This window comes from Archocentrus centrarchus, chromosome 17 (genome assembly GCF_007364275.1).
Source record: "Archocentrus centrarchus isolate MPI-CPG fArcCen1 chromosome 17, fArcCen1, whole genome shotgun sequence".
NCBI lineage: Eukaryota > Metazoa > Chordata > Actinopteri > Cichliformes > Cichlidae > Archocentrus > Archocentrus centrarchus.
This window is the reverse complement of record NC_044362.1, coordinates 5,797,275-5,809,574: the sequence shown is the minus strand read 5'-3', so window position 1 is coordinate 5,809,574 and position 12,300 is coordinate 5,797,275. Positions and strand designations below refer to the sequence as shown.

At 42.5% G+C, this 12,300-nt stretch overlaps 1 protein-coding gene across 2 annotated transcripts; it reads left to right on the top strand.

Moving 5' to 3' along the window:
• The first annotated feature begins 235 nt into the window (after positions 1-235).
• ttpa (tocopherol (alpha) transfer protein) lies at positions 236-10,500 on the top strand. Of its 2 annotated transcripts, none has more exons than XM_030752265.1 (5): positions 236-499; positions 2,526-2,679; positions 5,115-5,308; positions 7,590-7,700; positions 7,819-10,500. In XM_030752265.1, the coding sequence occupies exons 1-5, from the start codon at positions 323-325 to the stop codon at positions 8,041-8,043; spliced, it is 861 nt and encodes a 286-aa protein (XP_030608125.1). In that variant the 5' UTR covers positions 236-322; the 3' UTR covers positions 8,044-10,500. The 2 variants fall into 2 exon arrangements, with proteins under 2 accessions (XP_030608125.1, XP_030608126.1); XM_030752266.1 differs by having other exon boundaries at positions 7,889-8,058.
• Positions 10,501-12,300: the final 1,800 nt, after the last annotated feature.

The window sequence follows — 12,300 nt, the reverse complement described above, 5'->3', positions numbered from 1 at the left end:
ATGAAAACAGTGAGATGCAAAGCAGACACAAAGGAATACAAAACAACTGGAGGTGAAATGTGAGTTCACAGATGGACAAATAGATGGAGACAGACGCAACTTTGGAAAGACACAAAACAACCACAGAAACAGAAGAACTGTTTTTTTTCTCATTCAGTCTACATAAATGCGTTTTGTTTTGTTTTTACGCAGAGATAGGTGCTACAAGTCCAACTACCCAAACTCTGCTCACTTTGCACTCCTCGCTCTCTGTCACTCCCCCTCCTCTCTCTCCAGCTACAGCCCGCTGATCCAGTGAAATGTAAGCGGACCTGTGGGCGACATGAACGGGTCTAAGCTCAGTCAACTGCCGGACGACTCGGAACAGCTACAGCCGTACATTAGCGGGCTGAGGCAGAGAGTCCTGCGGGCCAGCGAGCTGTCCGCTGCGGGCTTATCCAGCGGCTTTCTCCTCAAGTTTCTGCGGGCCAGAGACTTCGACGTGGAGCTGTCACTTAAGGTGAGCGCCGTCAGGAAAACAACTTAGTCCAGCATTTAGGAGGGTCCAGGAGAGCTCACAGTTAACAGAGAGGAGTCCGTAAACAGTGGAAGTTTGTGTTGACCTTCCTGGATGCTGCTGCTTTGTCTCTGTTATTACTGCTGAGCAGCTCTCACTGAGCAGCTCTTCACACGGTCTTTAGAGACAGAACACATGTAACCAAGTCTGTGAGGTTTTCCCGGTCTGAATGTTTCTCAAAGATTTATAAAACTGTGTTTATGGTTTCGTGATGGCGGGAATGATATCCCATTTAATCAGAGTTCAAGAGAGCTTATTTTCCTTAATAAATGTATTAAATTTGGCTCTATAACATGTATGTGTGACAAATGTGCGAAAAAGGAAATAATGAGGAGGGGGTAAATACTTTTCACACACTGAGCAGGCCACAGTCAACCAGATGTTTTTGAGGGTTTATATTCCTGAGCTTCCAGCTGCCTGCAGCACTTGACTTTGGCTTTAATCAGCATGTTTCATTCCCAAACACTAGGATTAAAGCTGCACAACCTTTGGAGTTATGATAGAGATGCACAAACTGCACTTTTATTGGCTGATTCCGATTTCTGATATTTTTTTCTCCTAAGTATCGATTTTGCTGATGAGAGAGTATGAAAACAAAAATCAACTTTTCTTAAATGCGAAAATTTTCACTCTAATTTGACAAAAAAAAAAAGGTGAAACAATTGAAAATAACGGGCTCTGCTGCTGGAGAGAGGTCCAAATAATGAAGTGAAATGTTCCTGTGTTCCTGGTAGCTGCTTTGGTCCGCTGGCTGCTCATGCAGAGGATGCTGGACAGCTTTAGACAAACTGCCTCTGTTAGCTTCATCAGGGCTGCTCGGCTGGGTGAAGGTGATTTCATGGTCTCATCAGGTGTGTTATACATTAGGCTATCACGCAGTGTATCCTGGACTGCTGTTTGAAAAGTTGAGTTTAGCAGTACAGTGCAGCAATATCCCAAACAAGAGGAAACTGCACCGAGCTGCTATTCACACTGGCCACACCGCTGGCAGCGCATAAACATACACGCCTTTAATACAATTAAAATCAGTGAACTATATAAAAATTCAGCCCCGTGTGTTTGTTATGAAGAGCAAAATGAGCTCTAGAGGCCAAAAGGTGTTTTTGTATGAGGCTGTAAACTGGTTTATTTGGACAGTTTCACAGTCTGTCCGACTAAGTAAACCTCAGACGGGCCGTTTATGGCAGTTCTGACTTTGCTTCATTTTTCACCCCGTGTTTTGCTGCTTGGTTAAATGTGATTAACTACAGCAGTAAAATGCTATCCAAAGTCCTGATTTTTGTTTATGTCATTGTCACCTGACTGCGATTGTTTGATCTACATGCACTTTGTTTCTCCTGCACTCACATTACATTCAGTCTCAGTTAATGTGTGACCACAAAAGGTATGAAAGCCAGTCATGGTCCTGTGTGAGGGTTAAACTCCATCTTTTGCTTCAGTGAAGCAGGGATCTGTTTGCTGCTCAGTTGCTGGGATTGTTGTGCTAGTTTGAAAACAGATCTTAGCAGAAACTGAACTGAGTGAATGCATTTACTTGGAGCTCCACATACTGGTTGATTTATTGATTTCAGGCAGCTCAGCCAAGTGGGCCAAAGCTCTGCCGCTCACACACACACACACACACACACACTGAATTTGACTTTTGTCACATAAACAGTTCTTTGAATTTGCTGTTGTTTCAGATAAATTATCATGTTTTTATTCACTGTTTGCACAGTGGTGCAATGGTGGTCACTGTCGACTCACAGCAGGAAGGTCGCGGCCATTCAGATCCACTGGATTTGAGTTCTGTGTGAAGTTTGCGTGTTCCCGTGCCTGGGCTTGGCTCTGATAACAGGAGATTAAAGGTTGCAGGACATTTTGGTGTGGGCCCTGAATGCTCATAGCAAACACTGAATGCAGCAGTGTTTGAACCATGTTCACAGAATCCTTTGAACTCCCTAATGTCCCTCTGTAATGTCCTGTGCAGCTCTTGCTGAACTACCAGCGGTGGCGGAGGGAAAGTCCTGAGATCAGCAGCTGTCTGTCTCCTTCCTCTGTGCTCGGCCTCCTCAACACAACATATCATACCGTGCTCCTTCAGCGAGATCGCACAGGCAGCAGGGTACTCCTCTACAGGATTGGTCAGTGTGTGTGTGTGTGTGTGTGTGTGTGTGTGTGGCTGGATTATTGAATGGGCCTACTAGGAACAGGCCTCATGGCAACAAAGACAGAGAAACTACTATAGAAAGAGCTGTGGATGAGAGCAGGGAGAAAACACACTCGTGGACTGCTCACTCGGGATCAATAATTAATAACCATCTCCTCTTACCAGAGCAGCTGCACCCACATTAAGATTTTAAGATTAAGATTAAGATAGTGTTTATTTGTCACATGCACAGTTATACACAGTACAATGCACAGTGAAATGTATTTTGTACCTGCAACCATATATACACACACATATAAATAAGAAGAATAAAAATTTTAAAAAAAGTAATTCACACTATACACTATACTCTATATACTATACACTATACACACTTTTATAATATTTACATTGTGCAATAATGGTCCAGTTAGGGCTCAGAGTTGAGCAGACGGATGGCTTGTGGGTAAAAACTCTTCTTCAACCTTTCAGTCTTAGCCCTCAGGCAGCGGTAACGCCGGCCTGATGGGAGCAGGGAGAAGAGAGAGTGTCCGGGGTGGCTGGGCTGTTTTAGGATCTTCATGGCCCTCAGCCTGCACTGCTTGGTGTAAATGTCCTGCAGGTTGGGGAGGGTGGTTCTGATGGTCCGTTCAGCTGAACGAACCACCCTTTTTAGGGCCATGAAGTCCTGCTTGGTGCAGTTTCCCATCCAGGTGGTGATGCTCCCACGCACGATGCTCTCGATGGTGCAGGTGTAAAAGTTCCTGAGCACCTTGAGTGGGAGCTTGAAGTCTCTCAGCCGCCTGAGGAGGTAGAGACGCTGTCTGGCCTTCTTCACAGTGATGTTTATGTGATGAGTCCAGGACAGGTCCTGTGAGATGGTCACTCCCAGGTATTTGAAAGTGTCCACTCTTTCCACCTCAGCACCACTGATGACAAGTGGATGGTAGTCCCTCTGCTGCTTCCTGCTGAAGTCCACGATCAGTTCCTTCATTTTGCTGACGTTGAGCATGAAGGTTAAAATGAGTGATTTCAATCAAGCAGCAAACACACATGAGAGCGATGAATACAGAGGAAAGGAAATGAGGAAAACTGATAAAAATGAACCAAACAGGCACAGAGAGCAGGTCTCCTAGCTAGAAACACTGCACCCAAAGATGAAGGCTGCTCATCTGCTGCAGAGGCCAAAAAAGTTTTTTTTGAGCTTCCAAGTTGGCAGAGTTTGTAACTCACCGGCTGCTGCATGATTAGCCCTGTGATGGACTGACCTCTACATGGTATTCCCTGCCTCTGTCGATGTCAGCTGGAATGGGCTGAGAGTCTAAGTGGGAACAGCAGCTAAGAGGATGGATGGATGGATGGATGGATTCTTATGAGCTTAGCTTTGCATGAAAACCTCACGGGTGTCTGTTTCCTGAGTGATGTCATTTAACAGGTTTTAACAGAAGCTGATCTTATTACTTAAATTATTAGCTATTGAATCAACATTCCAAACAACCGCAGAACTCCACCTCTGAAAATCATAATTGGTTCCTGTAAGATGGACCCAGAGCATGTGAGCTGAACTAGGTGGTTGTGTTATGCATGGAGCAGATGACATTATAAAGGAGTCTGCCAAACACTGTTAGAAACAGAGTATTCAAGACAGTCCAAAGTCTGAGTGTGAGGAGTGACCTTTACATAAATTTACATCATTGTCTGAAACATTCAACATTGTAACAATATGAGTGAAACGAGGGACAAACAGAGCAGGTCCCCTTTAAACCAGTTTGTCCACTCTGTCTTTATTGAGAATGCTTACAGATCAACTCACCCTCATGAATATAATCACTGAACCACTGTTGAAAGTGTTACACAACAGTTTAACATATACTAAGAGCAGTCAGCTGCATCTCAGTTCCCCTTTGAGCACACAGTTCAATAATCTGCTGTTCATCACACATCAGTTTAAACAGTACTAAAAGGAAGAAATAAGCTGAACTGGGGAGCATTTATATTGCTGCACTGATGAATGAGCACAGTAGAGTTTTAACTGTGTGGAGGCAGGCGTATAAACTCATTTCTACAATAACGAGTAGAGACACGCGTCTGCTGAGAGCGCCTGCTGAGAGGGTCAGATCAACAGCAGGGTAGGCTAACATGTGTCCAGTTCTGGCTTTGATCTTTTTGGAGCATCTGTAAGTGCCATATCTCCTCCTTTTGTAATATCTCTGGCCTTACCACGATGACTGGAATGACTCACTGGAAAGGCTTTGTCTACATCATTGGTGTGTTTTAGAAAATGCCTTTGCTAGTTTGTGACACATAAATGTCATCAGCTACTAGTGTACTAACTGTGCTCCACTGGATTATTCTGTAGTCCTTTAAAACTAAGCTAAGGACTGCTTGAATATATGTTAATCATGTAGATTCATATCTGTCTGTTTGCAGGTCAGTGGAACCCCAAAGACTGGTCAGCATTCCAGGTATTCAGGATCAGCCTGATGACATCGGAGATCATCTCAAGAGAGCATGAGACACAAAGGCAGGGTCTGAAGGCCATTTTTGACCTGGCGGGGTGGAGTTTAGGCCACGCCCTGCAGATTAACCCTTCCCTTGCCAGAAAGATATCCTCTGTGCTTTCGGTAGGACTAAGATCACGCTGTGCCAATGACACCCAGCATTTTATAACAAGTTCGCTCTTTAATAAGCATGTTTGAGAGGGTTGACAATTATTAATATATGTAGCACTGCACCAGATTGGCCCTATTTTTTCCTTTCTTTCTATGACCAGAACCCTTTTGTTACAAGACGATCTTATTAACTGTGAACATGTGAACTCTGCCTGCTTGTAGCTACAAGGGAAACCTTCTGATTGCATCGATATTGTTCCTATGACAACACAGTGTTTCCGGCACCAGTGGGGCGCACCCCATATTTTGAGAAACACTGGGTTAGGGTTACAGTGCTGTGCAAAAGTCTTGAGTCATCCCTCGTTTCTTTATATTTTGCTTCCATAAAGCCAGACCTGCTTGTAAATGTGAAAGTGGTCTTGAGCAGTATTTCTCTGGTCTTTCAGAGTCTTTCTTTGGACATTGGCTGCTTTGCCACTCATTTCAGCATGGCCATTTTCAGAGGAATTTTGGTTTGTTGAACCACTTAATACCTAGGCTAATATATTTTATACCCGTGAATCATTCAAGCATAAAAAGACATCAAACTGAAAGGATGAACCAGTGTTATGTCGACAAATAACGGAAAACTGAGCAGAGAATCCATTTAAAATGGGATCTTTAGGAACTTGCTAGTTTTACCTGTTACTAGCAGCCTACTGCAAAAGCACATCATTTGTTAACTCAGTTTGATGAGCATGAAATACCATTTTTACACCAACAAGGTGACTCACAAAGAGCTATTAGCCAAAAAATCTCAGCATGCTGTACAGTGTGTCCTTAACAAATTTTAGGAAACAGGACAAGTAAAGGGAAAAAAGAAATGTCAGCCATAAAAAAAAAAAAAATATCTACAGCAGATGGGCGGTATCTGAAAGTCATGCCCTTAAGAAACAGGAAAAATCCAGCAAAGTCCTGACAGGACATGAGAGATGCATCTGGACCTTCAGTTGAGCCTTATACTGTTCACTGAAGCCTCATCAGAAATGGTCCTAGTGGGAGGGCGGCTGTCAGGAAGCCAAACTACACAAGAACTGGACTGAAAATCAGTGGCAGCAGGGTTTAAGAAGTGATGAATCCAAATTTGAAATTTGTCTACAGCCACCTGTAAAACATAGTGGAGGCTCTGTTATGGTTTGGCTGCATTTCAGCCAGTCCTCTTAGAGATCTTGTGAAAAGTGATGGAATTATCAACGTGCAAAAGTACGGTCAGATTTTGATCCATCTGGAAAGTTTCTGATTAGCAACAGTTTGATTTTTCAGCATGGCAGCGATTTCCAAACACACTGCCAATGCAGTAGACACATTCCTGGATAGAAAAACAAACAATGGAACACCATCAGTCATGGATTAACCTCCCCAGAGCCCGGATCTCAACATTACTGAAGCAGTGTGGGATCATCCTGACAGAGAATGGAACAAAAGGCAGAAACATCCAAAGAAGAGCTTTGAATGTCCTTCAAGAAGCCTGAAGAACTGTTCCTGAGACTACTTTAAGAAACTAGAAGAAAGCTGCCTCAGAGAGTTCAGGCTCTGGTGCAAGGGTGGCTCAGCAGTTGAGCGGGCGACCACATATGCCGCGTGGCGGTGCAGACGGCGCAGGTTCGAGTCGCCATTTACTGCGTTTCTTCCCCCATCTGTCCTCCCACTTTCCTGTCTGTCTGCACTGCAAAACTCAAATAAAGGCCAAATAAGAGTTTAGGCTCTGGTGCAAAATAAATTAAGCTTTTTGAAAGAGAAAATGATTAGATTTGTGATGCTGAAGTAAAAAAAACTGCATAAATGATCACTATTTATTCAGTACACATTTGTAAAATAGTTTTATGTGGTTGAATTGCTTTGTATTTGTGTGATTGGGGTACGCATTTGTGAGTCCTCTAAAGTTACACACAAATCACTGTACACATTTGTAAATCTTATTCCCACTAACAAAATAGAAAGAAATCAATGGTGACTCAAGACTTTTGCACAGTAATGTGCATCTGCCAATGTCTATGGAAATTCCTCCTTTTTGGCACCCAGATGGCAGTGTTATAACAGATGTTATTTGAAGGTCATCTGCAGCTCCTGCAGCTTATTTAGCATGTGGCTAGATATGCAGCTTGATCCTAGCCCTGCCGCTAAGTGGCTCGCTGGTGACCTGCTGGAAGTTTGGAGGTGAAGGTCTGACTCAGAGGTTTCTCTTTTATTTTATTATCAACTTGCTTAAATCTGTTTTTCATACTTGCTTATGTGTTTGTGTCTGTATGTTTAGGACTCTTTTCCACTGAAGGTCAGAGGAATTCACCTGGTCAATGAGCCAATGTTCTTCCGTCCAGTCTTTGCTATGCTTCGTCCCTTCTTGCCTGATAAGATCAAGCAGAGGGTCAGTACGCTTGTTGTCTCACACACTGCTCACACTAGAGTGCAGATAACCATCTCTGTTGTATCAAATACATTAATAAATATGATTTTAAACAGACTTTAAACCCTCTTCCTTGCAGATCCATATGCATGGTGCTGATTTCCACGATTCTTTACATGACTTCTTCCCACCACACATTCTGCCTCCAGAGTATGGAGGTGATGGACCTGGAATAGTAGAAGCATGTCAGGACTGGACCAACCAGCTGCTTCAGTCAGAGAACCTCCTGCAGCAGATCGCCACCCACCCAACGGGTGACGTCACCGTAACTCCTGACGACTCTTTGATCACAGAGGAAGGATGATGTTTGGACTCTTGGATCTCTTATTGGGGAAGTTGTCGGCTGAGCTGAGAGGAACGCCTGTGATCTGATCCATGTGACGTTAGAGCCTGACTCATAGGATCTTTAAGACCAATGCCAATATTGATATTTGGTGATTTTAAAATCAGATATTTTGATATATCTGCAGATTTATTATTTGAATTTTTTTTGTTATGTTACACACATTTTGTTATGTGTAATTATTTATTTACTCATGTATCCCCGGCCCAGCTCTGCTAGGATCAGCTGGTTGTTGTGTTTGTGGGGTGTGCTCTCCGGTCAAGTTGAGGGGTGTTTCTCCATTTCTGCTTTGCTTTTTAATTTTTCATTTATCGGCTGATACAGATAAACTGCCAAATTGCTAATATGGGCCTACTGATAAATCATGTGGGTTCTAGTTTACATGATGTTTGTTTTTTAGCTAACACGTTTTGTTTTACTCTTAAAAACCTTGAAATGACATCTTTTAAATCCACTCTGTGAGATGAGGGGCGTAATGTTTGTCTCATGTCTGGGCGTATTATTGTGTTCTGTCTGATATCAGCACGTCGGTACTGTTCAGCATCACGTTAATGTTGCTCCAGGACTAAAATTGCAAATGATGAGGCACACTGTTTTGATATCATAGCTTTGTGATTCAAGAAAAGGACCCTGCAATACAAAATCACAGCTCTTCACGCTGTGGAAATAGAACTATGTAGAGGAACAACATCTATATCAGGTTACAGTCACATGTTAACCCGAGACTGAGGTATGTGTCCCATGCAGGCCAAGCATTAATGACTTATTATTTTCAGACACAATGAAATATTAATTTTCAAGTTTTGTTTAATTATTATTATTATTATTGGTTTTCAGTCACAGGGTTTCTAGGCAATGAGAAGACTACAGAGACACACAGATAGGTTTAGTAAAGTCACAGTTTGGGTTAACAGAAACCTCCATACTGAAAAACAAAGGCAGCACATAACTGCCACAAAGTGCAGTTCCTCTAATGGTCACTTGAGGCTCTAAAAGCAAGTCAGTTACACATGGATTTTAACCTGTGTAATAGTGTTGTATCGATAACAGCTTTGGTCTCTGTGCAGGTTTTGACTGGCATGTGCCAGCCTGGTAACTTTGCACTTCACCATCTATGGTCAATAAAGCATGATGGCGGCCGGTGTGGAGTCCGGAAACCAGTGGGTGAGATCACGGGGGCTGCATCCATTATTTATATCTATGTGTTAGTCACAAAGCTACAACATCACAACAAACTGATGATCGTGGAGAAACATTAATTATGATATTGTCAGAATAACACCAACACAGGAGTGTTCATTTGGATGTACTAACTACGCCAAACTTAGGAGAGAGACTGGAAATAGGCAAGAAGTGAAGAAGAAAAAACCTTTAAAGCTTATTAACTGATGTCCTGGAGAGAGGGGGGTGGTGGTGGTGGATATGTGGGCCTTTTATGAGGTTTCTGAGGTTTTAATAGACATTTTTCAGGGCTCTAACTATTTTGCCTGCCCTGTGATTAATAAATATGAACGATTACAGTCTGCTGTCAAGTGGACCTCAGCAAAGGTGAGAGTCTAATGCTTCAACAAAGCACCTGGAGGGTCTCGTAGCCTGGACAAACCTGTCATCTGATCAAGAGTATTCATTGAAACAGCATCAATGACCTGAAATTAACATGTTTTTATTCCAAGAAGGACAAAATGTAAAAAAAAAAAACAAGAAATGTATATTAAAAAATATAATTTTATAAAGCATGTGTGGGTGTGAATATGCGAAACTGAGGTTGTATTTGTCCATCCACCCACTCTCTTCTGATTACCCGAGGCCGGGTCGTGGGGGCAGCAGCTTAAGCAAACCCAGATGTTCCTTGTCCGAGTCGCCAGCCTCGATGGCTGGACCAGACTCATTGAAGCCTTTGAGGTTTATATTCAGCGGCCGATTATCTGTGCCAAACTGTATTGAAAGCCATCCAACAGTTGATAAAATGATTAACTCAAATGTGGGGGAATGAATGCTTGTAAAATTTCATGGTAATAAAATTCTAATAGCTGAAGTGCTATGTGAGTCTGGGCCACAGAGACTTAGAGTGTTGCTGACTAGAAAATCTGTTTTGTAATGTACTTTCTCAGTATATGTGTAGCTCTGTAGGGAGATACTGAGGTTTGACAATTTACAGTCATGTAAAAAACTGCAGGTCAGTGCAAAACTAAGTACACACAATGGTTCAGTAACTTGTTTCTCATTAGCAGCAATAACTTGAAGTAGTTGTTTCATGTCTTTTGTCCTGTCTCTCTCCCCCCTCAGCCCCAACCGGTCAGAGCAGATGACCCCTCACCCCTCCCTGAACCTCGTTCTGCTGGAGGTTTCTTCCTGTTAAAAGGGAGTTTTTCCTTCCCACTGTCACCAAGTGCTGCTCATAGGGGGGGTCGTCTGATTGTTGGGCTGTTCTCTGTATTATTGTAGGGTCTTTACCTCACAGTATAAAGCACATTGAGACGACTGTTTGTTGTGATTTGGTGCTATATAAATGACTTTATCAGTATCTCACATCTCTCTGGGGGAATTTTGGTCCACTCTTCTTTGCAACATGGCTTCAGTTCATTGAGGATCGCAGACATTTGTTTTTGCACAGCTCTCTTCAGGTCCCGCCACAGCATTTCAGTCAGGTTGAGGTACAAATTACGTCAAGAGCTGGTCGTGTATGGTGAGTTATTTGATCTAGTGTCAAATAACTATTTTTCACTCAATATAAAAACAGATTGTTCTTTGTGTCCTCCCTGATTCTGTCCCTGTTTTCTTACTCTACAGACCTTTGATCAGTGTCAGCAGTTCAGTCAACATGCCTATCAGTCTCTGCTGAGCTCAGTAAACATTATCTACTCTACAACATTGCAAAACCCAAATGTTAGAAAGCCAACAATGAAAATTCACTTTTCACAAGAGTTATGCAGAGGCAGGTACACAGTATGAGCCTCCACACACTCACATCTTTGATCAAAAGCTTGTTGTTTGGTACAGATCCCATCCTTGTCCTTGTGATATCATAGGTTGTCATGACCTCGCCCTCTGCCCTTATCAGCTGTCAGGAGATTTTAGTTTATCAGCCACTAAAGTTAAGGTAACAGTCCCAGTTTGACTACATGCTTCATGAAGTTTGAACCACTAACTACCCCTTAAGGTGATCTTGCAATACAGTTTAGTTGTCATTACACCACCCAAAATAAATACAAAACTCTGGAATAGGTGTGCACTGGTCTGAAAGTGCACACCCTAAAGACAGTTAATCATTAAACCCGTTAGACAGAGGGACTGACATGACCAGCAGCTAGCCTGGGATTTGAACCTGCACATCAACAGGTGCATTCACACGTGCTTCTGTCAGTACGCATTCCACAGCAAAAAGGGAAGCAGGTGCAGTGATTTATTTAAATGTATAAACATACATGGAAATACATTACATAATGAAAAAAACATACTTTATTCAATTCTAACAAGCTTGAAGTCAATATTAGGTGTGAGCATCTTTATTCTTCAGCACAGTCTGAACTCTCTGAGGCAGCTTTCTGTCATTTCTTTAAGCAGTCTTCAGGAACAGTTCTCCAGGCTTCCTGAAGGACATTCAGAGTTCTTCTTTGGATGTTTCTGCCTTTTGGTTCTGTTCTCTGGCAGGATGATCCCACACTGCTTCAGTAATATTGAGATCTGGCCTCAGGGGAGGCCGATACATGGGTGATCGTGTGTGATCTTCTATCCAGGTATGATTTTACTGCACTGGCAGTGTGTTTGGGATCACTGACATGCTGAAAAATAAAGCTTCTGACAACTGCATGTGTGTAAGAAAGTGGCTTAAAGATACTATTTAAAACTGGTTCTTTGCTAAATGGTCTGTTATGTGTAGACACAACACTGTCGATCTCTTGAATAAGGAGCCTGTTTCTGCTTGAATGATTCACAGGTCAGTGTTAAGTGGCTTAACAGACAAATAAATAATCAGAAAAACATTCCTCTGAAAATGGTCCAGGACAAGGGCTGGACTGAGAATGTGTGAAAAACAGCCAAAGAAAAATTTGGAAAGACCTCCAGAAAGCCTGGACAGTGGTTGCCACCCATTTGGCATGAATGGGTGGCTCAAGATTTTTGCATAGTACTGCATATATTTTTTTATTTATAGTAAAGTATACCATTTACTGTGGGTGAATATTGGCATTTAATCACATTATGTGACACCATGTGACT